Source organism: Cynocephalus volans, chromosome 2, assembly GCF_027409185.1.
Source record: "Cynocephalus volans isolate mCynVol1 chromosome 2, mCynVol1.pri, whole genome shotgun sequence".
NCBI lineage: Eukaryota > Metazoa > Chordata > Mammalia > Dermoptera > Cynocephalidae > Cynocephalus > Cynocephalus volans.
In genome coordinates this window covers 173,121,813-173,144,079 of record NC_084461.1, presented here as the reverse complement: position 1 = coordinate 173,144,079, position 22,267 = coordinate 173,121,813, and the positions used below count along the sequence as shown (strand labels likewise).

General features: G+C 36.7%; 1 protein-coding gene and 1 non-coding gene across 4 annotated transcripts in view; both read left to right on the top strand.

Moving 5' to 3' along the window:
- XPO7 (exportin 7) overlaps nucleotides 1-22,267 on the top strand; it is an 83,182-nt gene that overhangs the window by 43,322 nt on the left and 17,593 nt on the right. For 2 of the 3 annotated variants that reach the window (XM_063086022.1, XM_063086020.1), the window contains exons 2-13: nucleotides 3,189-3,335; nucleotides 5,790-5,883; nucleotides 6,436-6,602; nucleotides 7,640-7,732; nucleotides 10,071-10,175; nucleotides 11,757-11,922; nucleotides 12,660-12,733; nucleotides 14,910-15,029; nucleotides 16,252-16,398; nucleotides 17,214-17,386; nucleotides 19,252-19,445; nucleotides 20,730-20,835. In XM_063086022.1, coding sequence (XP_062942092.1) covers nucleotides 3,189-3,335; nucleotides 5,790-5,883; nucleotides 6,436-6,602; nucleotides 7,640-7,732; nucleotides 10,071-10,175; nucleotides 11,757-11,922; nucleotides 12,660-12,733; nucleotides 14,910-15,029; nucleotides 16,252-16,398; nucleotides 17,214-17,386; nucleotides 19,252-19,445; nucleotides 20,730-20,835 — 1,586 coding nt within the window. The remainder of the gene's footprint in view (nucleotides 1-3,188; nucleotides 3,336-5,789; nucleotides 5,884-6,435; nucleotides 6,603-7,639; nucleotides 7,733-10,070; nucleotides 10,176-11,756; nucleotides 11,923-12,659; nucleotides 12,734-14,909; nucleotides 15,030-16,251; nucleotides 16,399-17,213; nucleotides 17,387-19,251; nucleotides 19,446-20,729; nucleotides 20,836-22,267) is intronic. The other variant, XM_063086021.1, reaches the window with a different exon arrangement.
- On the top strand, nucleotides 13,306-13,455 carry LOC134371373 (small nucleolar RNA SNORA57). Its single transcript, XR_010022799.1, has one exon. It is a non-coding gene; the product is annotated as a small nucleolar RNA SNORA57 (small nucleolar RNA).

The window sequence follows — 22,267 nt, the reverse complement described above, 5'->3', positions numbered from 1 at the left end:
GGAAATCTACAAGTGGATTTTATTTTAAAAGCACTGAGGCTAATTTGAGAGTATATACTGTTAGACTATTTAAATTTTCTTCATTTTCCTCTAATCTAGCAGCAACCCTTGAGATAATTATATTGTAAGGTCTGTAGTCTCAACAAACCATACCCTATATTCAAATGAGAATAGATGAGCTCATTTTCTCTATCCCAGTTGAATAGACTGTATAAAATAATGTTGCTAAATATTAAAGAAGATACTTTCCTTTAATACTTTAATGTGATTATTGTTGGTGAAATCAGTCTGGTTCTAAGTTTGGGGATTAATCATCTTGAGTTTCTTGTACTAAAGCAGTACTTTGCTAGTTGAAGATTGCTTTCCAGTTTTATAAAGTATTTCATCAAATGTGCTTTTCTGTTCCAGTGGGACAAGATGCAAGTTTCTCTGTGGATTATAGGTTTGGCAATCTCAGGAACAGAAAATAGGCATTCTTCTCTGGAGGCTTTTCTGTGTCCGAAGTGGCATCACATGATAGATGTCCTCAATAAGAACTGGAGAATAGGAAAAGGTGAACATCAGTGTTGTCATGCAGAGGGGGAGAGTGCTGTGGCATATTCTTGCCATCCTAAGTGTGAAGTACTAGTTTTAATAGCTTATCAAATACAGGATAAATTGTTTTATGCTGGGTACAGAAAAAAAATGGTTATTATAACTATTAGATTTGCCTTGGAAGCTCTAGGAACCAAAAGAGCATAAATGTGAACCGTCTCATTCCTCTCTCCTTCCATGGGCAGTATGAGCAACCCAAATAAAATGACCCTGTGTTTTTTAGATGTTTTCGCTAGTTGTTTGGGAAAATAAAATTGTTTCCCATTTGTTCTTCTGGAAACAGAGAAACAGCTGTAGTTCTTTAAAGTAGAACTCCTTACCAGACTTACCCTGCAGTATGTTTTGTCTGCTAAATTAAAGCAAATTCAAACAAAACAACAACAGAAAGCCCTCTATAACCTGCTTGTAGGTTTTTAGCAGTAAGGAACTACTGGTGACAGATGCTTTACTGTTGTCATGTGAACAGCTTTGTTGTAATAAACATAAACAAGAGTTGCAGTGGGGAAGCTACTGGAACTGATCGATCAGACAAGGAGAGTCATTATACCTTAAGCAGCAGGACTGTTTAGGGAGTGTCTGTTCAAGATGCTGGAAAGCTCAAAGTGTGTGATGGCTGTGGGGGTTATGAGGCTGCTGCTGCTCCCTGATGCCTAATACCAAATTTTATTTATTTATTTTTTTTGTTTTTGTTTTTTTGTTTTTTTTGTTGTTGTTGTTGTTTTTGTCGTTTTTTCAGCCAGTGAGTGCACCGGTCAGTCCGAACCCACGGCCCCCAATACCAAATTTTATAGCTAGCTTTCGTTTTTAGGTAAGGTGTCCTTCTGTTGATGTCTCTTCTGTGTTGCCTATTTTTAAAATAATTTGTTTCTTTTAAGTGAATCATTTTATAGGAAGACAAAAAACCAGACATCCACGTTGAAACAAAACCTCTTGACAGATGTAATCACTTGCTTAGGAATGTGGGGATTTACAATTAAACTGATTCCATTTTCAATAGGGTCTTGAGCCAGTACAGGCAAGTGAAAAATGACTTTTACATTTATTTTATGGAATATATGTAATTAACCTTATCTTCTATTCCTCATGTTTATAAGCCATGTGAAAAAATCAGGTACTGCTTACAGGCTTCATTGCTTGAGATCTGTCTTTGCAACTGCAGTTTTCTCTGTGCTTTTGAATTGAAGAAGATATTAAGTGGGACCCTTGGAAGTTAGAGAAATAAGTTAAACATAAGCTAATCAAAGTCCCAAGATGTTTTAGAGAGTGGTTTATTTTGTTTTGAGAGCGGCAATGTTTTTATTCTTTTGAGGGCTCTCTGAAGTGAGACTGATGATCTTAGAGTGTCAGTATTTGTCTTTCTTGTTTCTTTTAGGTTAATGTTGGAAATTGATTAATCAGGTTGAATAAGATAGACTCCTGCCCTAAGGGCTTTCCTGCTTGGTGGAAAAGTTGTGATTTATAAAGTCACAGCATAATGAAGTAACGTGATAATGAAAAGCCTTGGGCAGACTGGCTGTGTGGTATATTTTAGGCAATTTACACAGGTGAATTTAATTATTATTGTCATTATTTTTGTTTTTGTCAGAATTACTGTTGCAAGTAGTAAGGTCCCTCAAACTATTTAAACCAAATCTTGCTTGCTACTGTTGAAAACAGGCTCAGATTTCTTAAAGTCCAAACCATTCCTTTAAAGGCTAACAGATATTCACTCTCCTCTTCAGTCAATGAAAGATGATAGTTAAGTATAGTCTTAACTAGTTCCCTTCCCCTTTGTCTTTAAATACCACATTAAGTGAAAGTAGACTTGCATCCCTTCGGGTTTTTGAACAAAGCACACACCCATACCGTTCCTGAACTGGTTCAAGATTTGGAGAGAAGGATTTGTTTGGGGGTGTTTCCCTTCTCTTATCTCTGGGTGAGCATATGCTAGGGTTGAATTTATTTTGATCCTTCCATTTTAAATTTGGAACCAAAGCAAGAGTTTAAAATACAACAGGAGAAGAGAGTCTGCTGAACTTTAAACATGAGGGACCCAAGGAGGAAGGTGTGTACGGCATTCTGAAGCTTTCTCTTAGGGGTTTTCTCATAGAGGTGACCATCTTTATGCATATACGTGATGTGAGCTAGTAACTACTACTCAAAGGGAAAATATTTAAAACTGTATAAAGATATATGTGACACTTACATTGTGTGTTTATGTGCTTAATTTTAACAGCAATGCCTCTAGTATTCATACTTTTTAAATTGTTGGCAGAATAAGTAAATTCTGAATTTTTATTTGAAAGCCTTTTGGAAAAGCTTGGGAGGATGGGTATCTGGAAGGAAAAAAATGTATCATTTGTAATTGATCTTCAAGGGAATGACTGAAAAAGTGTATAGATATTTTAAGCATTCTATCATTTTGTCTTCTAAAGCATCAAATAAAGAGAGCTACAAATGGTATTATTAGATAAAGGTTACCCAGGTCTTGCTCAGAGTTGACAAGCAATTCTCTCTTCATTCGTTATTACTTATCTTTGTCCAGTAATTTCGAGCACAGTTCCTGGCATGTGTAGAAGGCTGGACTGATTTCTTTCTTGACCAATCTTTTCCAGAGCCTGGCCCAGCTAGAGAATCTGTGCAAACAGCTGTATGAAACCACAGATACAACCACTCGACTCCAGGCAGAGAAAGCCTTGGTTGAATTCACCAACAGCCCCGATTGCCTGAGCAAGTGCCAGTTACTCCTCGAAAGAGGAAGTGTACGTAAGACTTGAAAAATCCTAAAGGGTAACAGAGGCTTAGGAAAATGTATTTTGGTTCTGAGTTTAGGGATGGATTGGGGTGGCTTCTGTTCCTTGATTCTTTTAGGTGTTTCTGCTTTCTTAATTTCATTTTTAAAAAGCACCATATCTGCCAGATTGCCAAGAAAGGCCCCATCAGGAAAATTTCTTTGAACATATATTTCTGCCCTGTCATTTTTTATCTTGAATCATATTTCTGGGACTCGTTTCTTGTTGTTATACTTAAGTGCCACCTCTTATGCTTTACAGAAGACAAGGCTGTAATAAATGACTTTTCTTATCCAAAATCCTTGTCACTACACAAATTCTCAGTCTTCTCTATGTTTTTTCTCTTCTATTCCACACCTACTGCTTATTGTCTTACAAGTCTAGAAAAAATGGCCTACAATAAAAATTACAGGAAGTTGTAGGTTTTAAAATGGAATTAAGGCTTCTTCCAGCTTAACAATGGCATCGCAGTGATCAAAATAATGCTTCTAATGAGACATAACTTGATAAAATTATTTTTGGTGAGATGGAGGTCTTAGGAAGGGTAAGATCCCACTAGGGTACTATGAAAGGGCATGGAGAGAGACAGAATTCCAATTAGACTTTAGCAGCTAGCACTAGCCTTCTTTCAACAAAGTAGCAACATAATCAAGTGCTAGGCCTCTTATTTTTCCTAATACTTGGATGACCTTCCAGGCATGTTTACCTGTATTATCATGTTTCACATATGAAAGGGAGGAAACCAAGAAAAGTTACAAATATTAGCCATAAATATCAGTGTGGTAAAGGTGAAGATAAAAAAAAACAATGCAGTGTTGCATCCTGAACAACAGTGTATGCCTAAAGAATTGGTTAATAAAAATTTGCTTTCCAAAAAGTATACTTAAGACTGAAACAAAATGTGAAAAAATGAAAGCATTTAATTTGTTGAATTTTCAATATTGTTAAAATATTATTTATGCATTAATTAGAACAAGTTATAGTTGGTTTAAATTATCCTTTAGTAGCTGAGGATCTAACTCTTTTTCCAAATATCTGAAGTTTGCAAAGTCATGCTCAGTGATTGTGTAGTGGTCTGTTGTAAGTTGTAAAATGTATGATATTTTGTATATTTCTTTTAAATCACTCAGTCTTAAGATTGATCCACTTACATTTGTCCTATGGGAAATGTACAAGCTCTTCCGTTGACTCCTGCTAGAATCCCCACAGTACAATCTCTGACACTGTTAACTCCAGCTCCTTATTATTGACAGTCAACAAGGTGGCAGAAAATAGGAATGGTGCAATACTAAAAATAATTATGGTGGATTCTTCCTTTTAATCTCTTAATGACTTGGTAGATTTATTGGAATCATGTATAAAGACCATTTACACATAGTATATAGTTATAATTACACATTATGTACTGTTGTTACAGTAGCTTCTCTTGCGTGATTAGTAGTTTGCACACCTGCTTTAATCATTTTAGACCATGTTCAGGTGTGCTGAATAAAAATAACGACAAAGTCACTTTCATGGATTTTTTCTTAATCTTAAATTTTTCTTATACCTGGTGATATTATATAACACTAACATAAATGGATAGCCTCCTGTCTTAAGGACACTTAGTTTCGTGGAAAAGTGTCCTTGGCTCTTGGTTAAATTATTTTAATGGTTCTGAGTCTGTTCTTGTTTTATATAATGCAGCGACAAGGAAGAATTCTTACATGATTCCTCCTTATACATTATGATCAGATGAAATGTTTTGATTCTCTGTAAGGTTAAAATTAGTTGAAAGCCATATTTGAGAATGTGATAATGCTGTTCCATTGCTTGGGGCATAATTTTCCTTTCTCAAAAAAATGTTTATGAAGTTTACTTTAATACTATTATATACATTCCCCACAAGGCTATAACTGATTGATACCTGTACTGATGGAAAGACATAATTTGGGGATTAATTATACAGCATACTGTGTCATTCTCTCTGATATTTCTGGGGTTTTTTTCTTTCTAATACCATACTATAGGAATATTTTGACATGAAACTTTTTGAAACATCACTGTAACAGAGATATTGAGGGGAAGAGACTTCTTGGTCTAAATGAAAGAAGAGATTTTTCTTCTAAAGATCTTACGATATCGTTCTGAAAAGATGCCCTCTAGTGTCTGTCCCTCAGAGTGAAGCAGGTATCCGTACCGGATTCACTGTGATAGGCTATTCACTTTATCTTGCCCTTTGCTCATGATAGAAGTCTGCTAAATAAGCACTTGTGCTATGTGGGACTCATTTTTTCCTCAGAGACCCTCTAAAATTCGGAACATCAAATATAGCAAAACCAATTACCTTTTCTTGAATCTGAGCACAAATCATTTCCAAGTAAAAAACCTTGTGACTGACTTTCCCAATACAATCTTAAGTCCTTTTTCCCCCTCTCTTCACAGTCATCTTACTCCCAGTTACTGGCAGCTACATGCCTTACCAAGCTTGTATCACGCACAAACAACCCATTACCATTGGAACAACGAATAGACATTCGTAAGTAGAGAATTTTCTGTTCTGTCTTGAAGAGTATGTTTGTTTAGTGGTGTGCTAGTAATAATTAAATTTATGTGCGTGTTTGATGATGTGCTGAAATTGCTAAGCATATCTAGAGTAGAATATGGGTACAGAATATCTAGAATCCAGGTTTTTTCCAGAGTTTTAGACTTATGAAAGTGAAGAGGGCCTAATACAGTTACTTCTAGATAAAGCCTAAGTCATCCCTTTTGTTGTCAAATTTCTTTCATTCAGTCTTTACTGCCTCTAATAACTAAAAATACCATTAAGGATTTTGAATTCTGTGTAGACCACAGTACTTAGCCATCTAGGGGTAGGTTCAAGGCTGCCATGCTTCTAATCCTTTATTGTGACAGTATAAAATTCTGAATTAGAATTCCTGCTAACAATCTTAAATTTGCGGTCCCATTTCTCAAGAATAATTAGGGTAAATAGTCTAAATTTACCATTTCTTGGCCATTTAGCACGTTTAAAGATACACACCTTTCTCTGGCAGAGCTTCCTATTACATGAATTGTTTTTGTTTTATAGGAAACTATGTGCTCAACTACCTTGCCACTCGGCCAAAGTTGGCTACTTTTGTGACACAAGCACTTATTCAGTTATATGCCAGAATCACAAAACTGGGCTGGTTTGACTGTCAGAAGGATGACTATGTCTTCAGAAATGCAATCACAGACGTCACGAGGTTTTTACAGGTAATAGGAATGGGAGAAGCAACATATGTATACTTGCTTATATGCTTATCTACTTTTTAAAAATTACACAAATTGGAATTATTTCATATATTCTCTTCTGCGTCTTTTTTACCCTCAATATGTCTTGGCAGCATTTACAGGTCACCCAGACTCAGGAGTCAAGCCCTGACTCATTCTTTCAAATGCCTACACACTACTCCAAGCCAAAATACCATAATTTAATTAACTAATCTCTAATAGATGGACATTTAGTTTGTTTCCATTTTTTGACTGGTAAATAAATACTTCACTGAATCTCCCAGTACATATATGTTGTCATGCTTTGCATAAGTGTGTTTGTAGGGTGAATTTCTAGCCTTGGAATTATTCAAAGGGATGTATATATTTTTGACTGTCAAAGGTATTTCCAAATTACTCTCAAAAAAGTTACACCTAATTTTATCCTTCTACCAACAACAGTTTGTAAGATTGCCTGCTTCCCTGTACCTCAGCCCTGGAAGCTAAACTCTTTTATTTTTCCAATTTAATAGGTGAAAAGAATTGGTATCTCATTGTTTGGGGTATGAGTGAAACTAGACAAATTTTCATATGTTAATTCACTGCTTATATTTGTTTTTCTGGGAACTTCCTGTTTATATTTTATATACATTTTTTTCTCAGGTTCTTTGCCTTTTTCTCATTGTTCTATAAAGTCTCTTTGTCAATTGGGTTACTCGTTTGTCGTTTACCTTACAAATGTGTTTTGCAGTTTATCTTTTTATGATGTGTACGCCATAATGCTTATGGGAATTTTTAAAATACCTAAGTTTTAAGTTTTGATGAAGTCACATTTATCAGTCTTCCTTTATGGCAGTTAGATTTTATGTCCTGCAAAGCAACAGTTTTAAACTATGATTCCTTGCTGCCTTTTCTAGGCAGTTTTATTAGTGAAACAGGAATCCGTCGTTCTTAGCTCTTAACTCAAAAGCATGAGTGTATTCCAAATGCCAAAACCAAGCACACATGCCAACTCTTTCTGCCTTACATTTTTTAACTAGGATAGTGTTGAATACTGCATCATTGGCGTCACAATTTTATCTCAGCTAACCAATGAAATTAATCAAGTAAGTGCTACAGCCTTCCTCATTGAAGTAAGTGCCATATTTTTTCTTAGTATTGGTGTTTTCTGCTGTGTGTGGGATGATCTTTTTTGGCAGTTGTGTGCTTTTGCGGTAAGTGATTAATGCCCTTTTGAAACACAATAGTTCCAGTGGGTTTTCCTCTGTAGGTGCAACCTACCTCACTCTTTTTGTCCTGGTCTCCTTCTGTCTCCAGCATATTTTACCCTCTCATCTCAGCTTTCCTTATTCATAGTAATGTTCATTTTAGAAATGAGAGTGGTGGTCCTAAGTCAAAACCGTAATGAAATACTGCCTTGCCAATGAGAGAGAATGAGTCCAAAAAGGGGCTCATAAAAGTGGAACCAGCATCATTTGTGTGCCCCTTCTGCTCCAATATATGTTAATATGTGTTATAATCATTTAAAAATCAGTCCTCATATGCTACTATTAAAGATGTTGATGGTGATCTTTTCACAGTGCACGAAACATTCTGCTAAATACCAATTAATTTTTTAAAGAGTCACTGATATCACAGAATACTACAGAGGAAACACCAGTGGCTTTCTTTTGCTCTGGCTATTATTTTCTCAGTCATTTACTTTCATAATTATTGAGTTAATTATTGAACTGGTCTATATTAATATTAATTGCAACATCTCACCCTTAAGTTGCCAGTATATTAATTACATCAGCATTATTGTTGCTATTGCTTATAATTATGCAGAAATTTTTATTAACCCTGAGAAATTTTAACTGAGTTCATGCTATTTTAAATACACGAGCATATAGCCTTTGAAAATCTGAGGTCTGTATTATGTTCTCTGTCACGTGCAATCCCCACTGTGATCAGTAATTACCAAATTAACAATAGCTTATATTTTTGAGTGATTACTATGTGCCAGCCACTATTCTAAGCACTTTGCTTACATTAATTAATTTTATTCTCACAACAGTCCTGTGAGGTAGGTACTGTGGTTATCCCTCTTTCTGGGTAAGGAAACTGAGACACATAAAGCTAAATAATTTGCCTGACGTCTCAAGATTAGTAAGCAGGAGTATCTAAATTCAACCCATATAGTCTTATTCCAGAGCCTTTGCTCTTAACTTAGTGTTTAACTGCTGTTACACTTCATAGTAGGAGAGCACATGTATTATTAGCTAAGTACAGAGATTGTGGGCTTAATGTTCTCCTCACTGAAGCTTGGCCCCACAAAATACATCAATGTTGGTATTAAAAATCTTTTCAAGATCTTGTCTTTCTTAAGAAAGTGATGAAAATGTGTATAACATAACATGTAATTATTCTCTGTATTATGATTAGTATAACAGATTACATATGGTATATGATATATAATCTATCGATATCTTTATCATCCAAGACATACATAATAACTCAGTGACACTGAAGCTAGAATTGGGGAATATTTTGAACTTCTAAATAACTTTAATTGTTCATTGTTTTTTCATTGTCAGGTTCAAATCAAAAATATATTTCTGTCATCATTCCTATTTGAACTTAGAAATAAAATCAACATAGACTTGATTGTGGTCAGAAATCTTGCTGCATTCCTCTTGAATGTGACAGAAACAAAGTGAACCACCTCTGGGATGAACTGATCAGTAAATAGAAGAGATTTAAGCTTTCAATAAGCGGTTAGACTAAAAATACCCTTAGCAACCTTAAAATTCCTTTATTACACTTATTGAGTGCCTACTGTGTGTTAGGAATAGATGGCATACTGAAGACATAAAAGATTTAGTCCTTAGCCATAAAACCATTTATACTTTAGTCGAAAAGACAAGAACAGAGAAATAAGTGAGAGACAGCACAGCCGTTTCAATTAAGTTCTCACTTCTGCAGTATAGACTATGTGTTGGAATAAGTTAGAGAAGGAAGAGAGCATTACCAGGCTGTTGTCATTCAGCTTAAGTTTGTGGCTATTAATGACTATTTTGGAAGTTCTGCAATAACTTCGGTCCTGAGTGGTTTGTTTACCAAAATTCAAGCCTCGCTACTCTGTTTTTGAGACTAAGCCACAATATGACATGATAGTAATTGTTAGCAATATCTGCCAACAGTTTGTTAAATTTTCCCTCCCTGAGTGGAGAAGAAAATAAGAATTTGCAGTAGAGACACTTCCCTCCTTTTGTTTTCCCTCTGTAAGTAGAGGCTAGCTGTTAGCAGCTTACCGTCCTCCACATCCTCTCATTAGGTATGGTTTAACAATAATTTAAACATTAAAAATGTATTTTGTATTTATGTTGCTTTTATTGAAAATCCTTCTAGCTTATTAGGAAGCCTGCGTGAAAAATTTTTTTGCAGTTAATTCTAAAATTTGCATTATTGGTTCATTCTTTTTCTGCACAGGCAGACACCACCCATCCTTTAACTAAGCACAGAAAAATAGCCTCTTCTTTCCGAGATTCATCATTATTTGATATCTTCACACTTTCCTGCAATTTACTAAAACAGGTGAGATTGTAGTTTGGGTCATGCTTCCCAGTTTCTTTTGAAAGAATGAAAATGGGTGGGAACTAAGATGTCAGCCCCTAACTGACCCCACGAGAGCTTCTGCATCTCTTTGATCATCATCATCTCTCCCATAATACACAACTCAGAGGTGTTAAAGAAGCTTGCCAGAATGACCACTGAAGTTAGAGAAAGGGTTGTGATTTCCCTATTTCAAATCTCTTCCCATAGGTAAAGAGCACTAAGTGAACGCTCATCCCATGCTCCTATCCTAATGGAATCTAGTTCACCACAAAGTTTGAAGTTTTATTTATTTATTTTTATAACCACATAAAATCTTCCTACACTGAACGAAAGTGTGTTAGCTTTATGGTGTTTGGATTCTCAGTGCTCTGAAAGCAGGCTCAGACTGCATTGTTAGTATGCAGAAACTAGGCTGGCTCCCCTGTCCCCTGCTGAGTTACAAGCAGCAAATAAACAAACGACATCTGTAAGGAAGAGTAGATTTTGAGTTTTTAACATCCATTTAGATTTAATAACCTGAAGAGGTAGACAGTATCACATAAGGAAATTACCTGTTTTAAAATAGAAAGTTGGTGTTTCAATTTATTTATTGACAGAGTTGAACTAAAAAAGCAATGTTAACTATGAGTCCTACATATTTATAACAATGTTTGGACACTCTGTCCCTGTGGAAAGCTAAATGGGATTAGCCTCTGGCTCTTTGTTCATTTTTGTGTTTTTCTCATTTTCCAGTATTTTCCAATTTTAGTTTGAGAAGCAAGTTTGGATTCTTTCTGTTGTCTAAGTTAATGATATCCATCTTTTTCCTCAATTGCTTAGTTTTACCTCAGAATTCCCACACAATCCTCAGGTTATGCAGGCTGCCGGACAAGAGCTGTTGTAACCCCTGGAGGGGAAAAGCTTTCAAGAAAACTAGGAATTGAATCCTCTGCAGTGATACTATCAGAAACAAATGATTAGCAAGCCAGTTGCTGAGGCAAGGCTGGTATAACCTTGGAATCTGACAGTCACATTAACTATGGACCAGTATTCAACTGTAGTATGCAGCTAGGCTGCAGATAAATAAAGAAAATTCAGTGGTGATTTTGTTTTAATTCTGGTTTGAAAGATTTTTGTTGATGGTGATGATGATGATGGTGGTGGTGGTAAAAAGAAGGAAGATAGGGCAGGCTGTAAAACTATTCAGAACTCCCGCCAGAGTTTAATCCTAAAGATAACTAGGATCTCACATGCACACGAAATAACCATGCATGCCATCTTGCTTCAGAATACCCAGTGGCCATTACGTCTATACCATGTAAAGAAGTTTTAAAAGCCGGCTTTCTTTAAATACCAGCTTCATGTTTTTATAGTAAATATGTTTTAATAGTAAATAAGGAGGTGGGTATTTTCATAGTAACATTAATGTGATAGAAGTACAGCATTTTTTGGGCGGGGGGACATTTCACTATGCTGAGGTATAGTCCTCCATTTCTGGCTAACAGCCTTGTCATGAGTCTGGAAGCAAGCTGGGAAGAGAGGAGTGATTGTGTGGGGCTCATTATGTGGTAATTTTTACAGGCTTCAGGAAAGAATCTAAACTTGAATGATGAAAGTCAGCATGGCTTGCTCATGCAGCTGCTCAAACTCACTCATAACTGCCTGAACTTTGATTTCATTGGCACTTCTACTGATGAGTCCTCAGACGACCTGTGTACAGTACAGATTCCCACCAGCTGGAGATCAGGTAACAGAGAACTCACACACCGTGAAACAGTCCGTCACACAGCTCTGCAGAGTGTCTATAGGATGAGCTAAAGAAGCCCTGGCAATCCGTTGTTACTTTGAGAGAAAATTGAGAATTTTAGCATCTGTTTTTATAATGTGTGGGTGAGGTTGTTGGAGGAATCTTATAGATCTCTAGCATGGGAAACTCTTTAAATTACAGATTAATTATGGTTGTACATTTCACATTCTTGCATTAATTGCCTAGAGACTTCTGTTATATATTTATTTAGGGTAATATCTGTCTTTGAAAACAAGGGCTGGCTGATTAGCATGGTGCTGATAACACCATAGTCCAGGGTTTGATCCCTGTACCTGGCCAGCTGTCAAAAACAAAACAAAATAAAACAAAAACAAAACAAAGTCAAACAAAAGAACTTGTGCTTATATTTGTCTTTCTGTTCCTAAGGGTAAAAATTTTAAGTTTTTGCTTTGGATAAAGGTGTTTTCAATTGTCTTAAGTTCCCTGAGAAGCAAAAAAATGAATCTATTTCTTAGAGAAGCTAACATTAGTACTTTTTTAAAAAAAAAAAAAGAAAAAGAAAAAGCCCCTATTAGCTTATCACTTTCTAAGGAAATAAACGTTCTGTAAGATAAGTAATCAGAGGGATATGCTTCTAACATATAGTGCCAGCAGTGTGCCAACAGCAATGTGCAGACACACTTCATACAGTGATGACTTTTGTCTTTTTTTTCCAGCATTCTTAGATTCTTCAACTCTGCAGCTGTTTTTTGACCTGTATCATTCCATCCCTCCTTCATTTTCACCTCTGGTGAGTCAGGACCACAGTTTCTAAAGCAAACCTATTTCTAGAAAGTAGCCATGGTGATGAGCCTTATGTTCATTTTGTTTTATAAAATCATAGAAGTAAAGCATAGAAATGCCAGGGTTAGTTATCTCACCTTTTGAGATTAAGCTTGTAGCCTAAAGGTCCTGGCAATAAAGTCTTAATTATTTTTAAATGATTCCTGTCTAATGGCCAATTCATGCAGATGGTCAAGCTCTTCTGGTCTTGTCTTATATCTGACCTTAGTATACTATACCTCAAATTTCTACAGGCTAGAGTGTGGGGACTCATCTGATACTATCTAGTTGAACCATTGAGATTGTCCTCACTGAGAAAATTTTTTTAAATTCCCTCAGGCATATATTACATACTGATAAATGAAAACTGTAATAGGAAGGCTAATTTGCATACTTATCGCAAATAACATTTAAAAGCCATCAGGAATGGTGTATTTCTCCTTTAATGCAATAATTACCTCAAATCTCAAAATTTATTCAGGTTCTAAAATACTACTGGTCTGGTATTTCAGATTGTTGGTCTAAAATACTGTTGCACACTCTCCTCTTTTGGCAGGGACTGGGTATGCATTCCCACTCCCTGCTGTGTGTGTGGAGGCAAAGGGAGAGGGCTCTGGCACCAAAGACATGACACCTTCGGTGCTGGCAGCTTGCCATCCTCCAGTTCTATCCTCACGTGCCAGAAGACAGGATAGATAAATCATACATATATGTACACATACATCCACGCAATTGTACACAAAATATACAAAGAAAACAGTAATGTAATGGATTTTTTGCATAGTGTTTCTGCAGTAGACTACTTTCCTGGTCATTGTAGTACTTTTCCAAATTAATATAGAACTTTGCTTTAGCAGAAACATGAACTCAGTGTTGTATGTGTCATTAGGGTTAATACAGGAAAAGGTAGCTCAGACAAGAGGAGTAGATAATGAAAGCACTCTTTGCAAAAATGTGGGGAAATTAAGGGAATCCAACAAGGGCTGGTAACACATGCCTCCTGAGGCTGGCAGTAGTGGGGAGCCTCTGGAGCAAAGGGAGGAAGCCTGGAGAGAACAGAAGCAGTAGCTCAGGGGAAGTCTGTGTGACAAGAGCTGTGGCCAGCAGTACAGAAACTCTGCCTAGCCATAACCCAGCTGGAGGGTGGGAAGAAGGTCTCCTTCTGCTCTTTCATCTCCTGCTGGTACTTTCCGTTGGTTGAAGCCAGAGGGCAAGGGAGCTTGGCTATTGTCTCAACAGAGATCAGCCTCCCAGGGAACCCAGCAGAATGGAGAAGGATAGAAGGGTCTGGAGGAACAAACAGAATACAGTAGTTCCCCCTTATCTGCAGGGGATACATTCTAAGACCTCCAGTGGATGCCTGAAACCTGGGATAGTACCGAACCCATGGTAATATGGTAAATATGTATAATACCCACGAATTTTCTTTTTCATTGTTCACCATTTCATCATGGATGGAAGATTCCTTCTTACCACAGATGTTAGCAGTCTTAGCATATGTTTTTTTTCATTCCTTATTAAGTTAAGAACTTTCTCCTTTTCACTTAAAGGAAGCACTTTACCACTCTTCTTTGGTCTGTCTACATTGCCAGCATCACTACCCTTGTGCTTTGGCCATTATTAAGTAAAATAAGGATGACTTGAATATAAGTACTGTAATATAGCAACAGTCAGTCTGATAACCAGGGAGAGTGCAGTGACTAATGGCTGGTAGTGTAGACAGCATGGATACACTGGACGAAGGGATGATTCACATCCCAGGGAAGAGGAAGCAGGACAGTGCAAGATTTCATCATGCTAGTCAGTGCATAATTTAAAACCTATGAATTGTTTATTTCTGGAATTTTCCTTTTAATAAACTGAATTAACTGGTATTTTCAAGCCTTAAATGTTATCTTAGCAAGAATCAAAGAAGCCATTGGGGTTGTCAAAGAAGAATACAAAGGGAATTTTCCAAACTGAATTTGAGTTGCTCTGATGCACTTGGATCTAATGCCCTTTTTATTCGTTCTTCCTTTTTTATTTTTTTTAATAAACCTGTTTTAGATATCTTAAAGAAGAATATTATAAGAGGGAAAAGGTCTGGTGAAAATAGTTATATCGTCTTTTTAATCAGGTGTGTTTGTGTTATTCCCTGCTTCTAGGTGTTATCCTGCTTAGTACAGATTGCCTCAGTCAGAAGATCCCTGTTTAACAATGCAGAGAGGGCCAAGTTTCTCTCTCATCTTGTCGATGGTGTTAAACGAATACTGGAAAATCCACAGGTAAGATTGTTGTGCATTATATATGTAAAGGATTAGCATATGCCAAGCTGTGATGAGTCAGAAGGAAATCCATCTAGAGGCCACACTTAGCAGAAATCTCAGAAAACAGTCTGTTACTGTTCCGAAGATTATGTGAATCTATATTTGTAGGCAAATTCAGAGAGTAATTGCCCAAAAGAAGAGCTTGTCTCCTCCAGCTTCAGAAATGCACAAGTCATGGGAAGGGATCACTTTGATACAGGAAAATAAGAATGGAGCTAGTCATTTTTCCCCAAGAAATGAAGAATGTTTTTTGGTTTTATTTACTTTTTAAAATGTACATTAGTAACCTAAGTGTATAGGGCTACTTTTAGGTAGGAAGGGAGATATTCCTTCTATGATTCAATTGCCTTTTTTGTCTTTTAAGTCCCAAAGATTCAGCCAACACTTACTTTTTTCAAAGTATCACTTTTCTACACTAGAAAAAATTATAAAAGCAATTCATTTTTAAATATACTCAGTTCTGTCTCTTTAAAAATTCATTTATTCATTTAACAGATTGTTTCCAACACCTGCTATGTGCTAAAGATACAGTTGTGAACAAAACAGTCTCTGCCCTCATATGCTAACAGAGGAAGACATATATAAGGAAACATAATTAAATATACTAGTATAAATATGTAAACAAATCAATAATATTTGTTATAAGTATGTAATAAGATATGTAAACATACTAATATATGAACAAATGCATTACAGTAATAATGATATAATATAAATATATAAAACATTTTGTTACTTTGCCACTGTGATTTAGTTATACTTAATGACCAGTTTGACAGATGTGAAAATGAAAATTTCATCAGATTTCCTTTGATTGGTGAGAAGCAAACAGGCCAGTCATGTCTTAGATCATGTCTGTTTCCACCATGTAATCAGCTTTACAACCTTAATTAAGCAAGTAGAGTGATCCTTTTGTGCTTCCATTTCAGAGGCTAATAATCCCATCTCACAGTATGATTATTATGAACAGATGAGATAATAATCTTTTAGAAATGACTTTTGGAAAAAATAATTTCTAAACATTACACAGATGGATCGTTCTGAATCGTGACCTACATGCAGCCCAGAAGTTAAAAAGTAGATTCTTCGTCTTCCCCCATGCCATCCCAAATATATGTCAGTCTTGAAGTTTGGCGAATCACATTTTACATTTTATTTTCCTTCTGTGCTGTTTGAACAGAGTTTATCAGACCCAAACAATTACCATGAGTTTTGCAGACTACTGGCACGATTGAAGAGTAACTATCAACTGGGAGAACTGGTAAAGGTGGAAAACTACCCCGAGGTCATTCGATTGATAGCTAACTTCACAGTGACCAGCCTACAGGTTTGTCTTTGATTGCTTGTTTCTTCCTAAACATTGGAATCTCTTCTCTTGCTCATTGGTTTTAACCTTATAAGAATATTCTTTTTTTTTTTTTCTTGTCAAAGGTGAGTGTATGTATAGGATAACCCTGCAGAGTAGTTACTATTATAGTCTATTCATTTATATTTACAAAAGTTCAAAGAGTATGGTTAGGGGAACGTGGGAATTAGAAGGATAATATTTAGATTAAAGGCAGGAAGAATCCCCTCATAATCACCTTGAAAAAGGCAAGGTTGGAACAGAGAACTAGACAGAAGAGTAAAAAGAGAGTTAGTGCCCTGTCTTCATTAGTCGTATAATACAGGACAATGGTTTTCAAATTTTATGGCTTGAGGGCTGGCCAGTTAGCTCATTTGGTTCATGTGGTGTTATAACCCCAAGGTCAAGCGTTCAGATCCTATACTAGCCAGCTGCCAAAAAAAAAAAAAAAGAAATTATGGCTTGCATCTCAGTCATCTGGGAGCTTGATGAAAAATACAGGTGCTTGGGTCTTACCCCCATAAGTTCTGGTTCACTAGGTCCAAGGTGGAACCTTGGCGTCACTATTTCTAACAAGTTCTCCAGGTGATTCTCATGCATGCTAATATTTGAGAACCATTTACATAAGGCTTAATCTCTGAAGTACTAATGAACACATTAAACTAGTTGCTATACACAGAACAAAGCTCATAAAATTTTATGGTCTTTTTTAAAAAAATTTTATCATTTGTGTCGGGTGGCATGGGACTAATGTGTACCGAAATGAAGAATATGCCTTCTATTCTTGTCTTTCTTAGCACTGGGAATTTGCCCCAAATAGTGTGCACTATCTCCTAAGCCTATGGCAGCGGCTGGCAGCCTCTGTGCCATACGTTAAAGCCACAGAGCCCCACATGCTGGAAACTTATACTCCAGAGGTTACCAAAGCCTACATCACATCCCGTTTGGAATCTGTGCACATCATACTGAGGTAAGGAAACTTGGACAGCCTTCCTTATTCCCCCACTGGTAGCCTAGTGTCAGGCTTACTAGAGATCAGATGCCCAATTGGCAAAAGTCATTGGAACTAATGCTGTTAATGGTTATTTTTCCTTGTCAGCAGAGTAGCATATGAGAGAATAAAGTCTGAAAGAACGTTCTTCTTTTTAACATCCTCTTCATGTCCTCCTTTTCTACCATCCACAGCAGTATCTTTGAATACATAGTATATATGGGTAACATTTTTCCTTGCTACTGATTTTCTTTAAACGTGAGAAACATTGATAGGATATAGACAATAATTATGTGTAAGTTATAGGTGCTTAATGTGAACTCCTAAAGAAATAAGTGGGTAAATAAGATTATTCAATCTAGTTATCAGCTCTAACTCAAGAGTTCACTAGAAGACTTAAGATTCTAGGCAGCTGGTCACTGTTGGCATTACATTAACACATGGCTTCCATCTACCTTGACCATTAACTGGACCAGAAACCTATAGCTAAAGAAATGTCAGGCCTTTTCAAAACAACTTGCATTAAATGAAGTTATCCTTGCTTAGGGACCTTTCTTGTACATTTTTTCTTTGGCTATTTCTCAAGGGTATTTACTTGGACTCTGAGGGTCTGAGGTTTTTTTAAAGTTGGATTCCTAATTTGCTCAGAGTCAAGAGCATTTAATTGTCATGAGTCATAGTCTTAACTGTTTATGATTTGAATCATTTCAAAATCTGAGTATTCATGAAGTTCATTTGAAAGTATTGTCTTATCAGCTTCATAGCTTCTGTTCCTGAGGATTCAGCTGGTTTCAGTGAGGCAGTGTTGGGGAGTGGTTTTGTGTGTATAAGGTCTGGGCCCAGATAACCAGTATAGCTATATACTCTTGAGCAAGTTTCTTAGTTTCCTTATTGTAAAATACAAATAATAATAGGCCTACCTCATAAGGTTCTGTAAGGATTAAACTAATATGACCTGGCACAACGTGTAGCACATGGTAAACACACACAGCTAATAGTTGTAGTGCTGATGACCTGCATTGTCTTACTATGATGTAACATTGGAGAGAGCTCATCATAGGACAAGATGTGAAAATCTAGGAATTAGGGCTGGCCCATGGCTCACTTGGGAGAGCATGGTGCTGACAACACCAAGTCAAGGGTTAAGATCCCCTTACCAGTCATCTTTAAAAAAAAAAAAAATCTAGGAATTAGCAGATAAAGCAAGACCTGGTACAGATCCACAGTGCCTCATGTGCAATTTTGAAATCCAAAAAGATGCGAAAACTAAATTTCTTATCAGTTTTGCACCAAAACCTGACATGAGCTGACACGAGACCATTTATGGACTTTTTAAAAAATCCTGCTTAGTATGACTATTCACAATATCCATACATTTTGCTAAAAGAATATTGAATTTGACATGGCACAGCGCCCATTGAGGGTTTCACATTACAGATAGAAGCACCATACTGCCTTCCTCAAATCTTGAAATCTCTGAATTCCAAAACACATCTGGCTACAAAGGACTGTGTACTTGTAGTCCCAAAGTTTACTATAGTGAAGAACAGGCAAAAGACTAAGAGCCAAGAGTTCAGAGAGGTAAGAAGCACAGGACTGCCAGGTTCAAGGCAGACAGATGTTAAGGGATGGGAATTCAGATGGGAGGATTTGATGCCAACAAGCAGAGTATACCTGCAGGAGACTGGTGCTAGGGTGAAGATATCTGCCTTCCAATGTAAAAAGTAGCGTTGGGATATGGTCCTCCACCATTGGAAATGGTGGCTACATGAAAAGAGTGAGCATCTGCATTGGGGAAATCAGTAGGCATATGTTAAGAGAGCCACTTCTTCCCTTGGGAGCAGAGATGGCCTGGAAGATCCCCTGGAGGATACGGGTCTGGTCCAGCAGCAGTTGGACCAGCTGTCCACCATCGGGCGTTGCGAGTACGAGAAGACGTGTGCGCTCCTTGTGCAGTTGTTTGACCAGTCCGCCCAGTCCTACCAGGAGCTGCTACAGAGCGCCAGTGCCAGCCCAATGGACATGGCGGTGCAGGAGGGTGAGTGTGCAGTGCGCAGGAACTCCAGACCTGCAGGGAGAGGCAGTCGGTACCCCTTCACTCATTGCCACCCCTCTTTCCTCCCTCCTCCCGCAAAAGCGGTGCTCATCATAATCCCAAAAGACACAATCCCACATGCTGTAATCCCTAATGTTCAGATCCCAAAAGATCAAAATCCCTAATGTCTACAATCCTGAAAGATTAAAATCCCATAAATTGTGTATAAATTTGTGTAAAGGCTTTTAGAGACTTCTAATTTATTTTATGCATTTTTTTTGCAAATTTGACTCCACAAAAGTACATTAGCACAATGTTGACTATGTGTGTAAGCATTGTGTATGTAGGTAAAAACATTCCTCAGTAAATGAAGAGATGTCTTTTACATACATGTACATTTGTCAAAGATAAAATCTTTCGAGATCTCAGCTGTTTGAGCGACTGCATATGCTGCAGTGCCCTATTGAGGTATTTGATCGATCTCATCAAAAGACTTGGGTTGTCCATCATAGTATTTCAGATTACCACAGTTACAAAGCTGGGTGCACACAGTTACCAACAATAGTGATATGCATTTATATGTTTTGCTTTTCGACCTATTTCTTCATGAGTACGGTTTGCTCATAATTGTTATACCAGTGCCATTGTTTTTATGCTTACAAAAAATGTATGTTGTTGTTATTGCCTGTATTATTGGTGGAAAGTGGTCTACAAAGTGTTCTGTCGTGTTTTTATATGTTTATCAAATACCCTTTTAAAAATGTAAATAAATATCTTTTAAAGAATTTTTAAATTATATTTTCCAGAATTATACTTTTGGGATTTTGATCTTTTGAGATTATGAATTTCAGTATTTTAGAGTAGGGATTTTGATCTTTCAGGATTTGAACATTTGCGATTATGGCGTTCAGGATTATGGCCCAAACATTCCCAAAAGGATTCTTTCATCATAAGTTACCCCCTTGTACACAAAATAATATTTTTGAATGAATAAATGCCTCAGGGGACTAGGGAAGAGTAATCAAAGTCATATCAGCAATGGGTGTTTTTAACTTTAAAGAAGTACTGTATTCTAAAAAAAAATGACCTTGTCTGATATAGGAACACTGATTATCTAATGAATTTCCCCCATGGCATCACCCTTACCAGAGCAGAGTAGCAGCTATCCTCTGTGAGAAAAGTAAGGCTTCATGGCTTTCCCATAGTGTTCTTAAGATTAGGGAAGCTCATGGGAATGTCTTCATGAGATCATCACTGAAGGTGATGCCGATGGGTACTCCTCTGCAGGAAGGCTGACATGGCTAGTGTACATTATTGGAGCAGTGATTGGTGGCCGGGTGTCTTTTGCCAGCACTGATGAGCAAGATGCCATGGATGGCGAGCTCGTCTGTCGGTAAGTGCTCCCCACAGAAGCTATCCCTTCTGCTTCTCTGACCACTCTCCCACCTCCTGTTTGGGTCTTATTAATGCTTTCTTCCCTATCTATAGGACATAATCTTATGAAGCTGATTGCCCATGGAAACAAAGGACAGTTACAGGTCCAACTTCAAGCCTTTTAAAATTGCCAAACTCTACCTATGACCTATGTTATTTTAGCAATAATTCAGCAAGGAAATGATGGATACAAAATTAGGAAAACTAAAGTGGGGAGTAACTGATTTCTTTTTTAAGGACAACATCTCAGAGTTAGTGAAACACGGACTGCTTTTGCCATACCAAAATAAGTCTAATAGGAAACTGGTTCTTCAAATATCGCCAAAGATGAACTTAACAGAGTTTCTACAGCCTTTCAAATCTCTTGGCCATACACTTGTCCACCTTCAGGATTTCAAGTTATTTTTTATCTGTGTAATTCTCATTTTATTTAAAACCTTTAAATGAACATTAAAGCTTATTGAAAACTTGTATTTCTAAGTTGAAGAGGAAAAGTAGAACATAATTAGTGATATCTAATAATTTATCTAACAGAAATAAAAGGCAGGATTTTTTAATACTCTAAAGCGGAGGTTCTTTCAAACCTTTTGATCTTAGGACTACTTAACACTCTTAAAAGGTATTGAGGACTTCAAACAGCATTTGTTTTTTTAAAGAATATTTATTTATTAATTCTTTTAAAAATAATCCTGTTACATGTTAAAATATTTTTATGAAAAATAACTAAAAAATAAATAATATATAAAAATATAAGTAAAATAACCCAAAAAATTAATGAGTGGCATTGTTTTACATTTTTGCAAATCTTTCTAATGTCTGATATAGTAGAAGTTAGTTGAATTCTCACGCCTGCTTCTGCATCCAGTCTGTTGTGATAGCACACGTCTTGTAGCCTCTGGGAGGCCCCACTGTACCCTCATGTGAAAATGCAAGAGAAAAGGACAAAAAATGTTTTAGTATTATTAAGAAAATAGTATTGTGACCTTGCAGAGAGACACCACCATAAAGTGTTCTAAACTTTGAGATGCTCTCCTTAGAGATGAACATATTTTAACATGATGCCTTAGACTTTATTGGTATCCAGACACCTCATTCTATAATTCTTGTTATTCTTCTGAAAATCCCCATTTGTCTTCCATCCCCATTTTGTTTATCAGATGCCTGTTTGCCCTTAGGTGCTTTAATTCTGATAAAAGTCTCCATGCCAATGTCCCACTGGCATTTTTTGAAGAGTTGAGCAAAGATTTAACAAGAATGAAATCTAATACCTTTCTGATTCTTCAGCCTGGTGTGATACCGTGTGTCATGATATAAATTTAAGTGTTGCAGACTGGTTCTCATTGCAACACAATGATTGAGTCTAATTCACTCATGATATGTCACAAATAGTT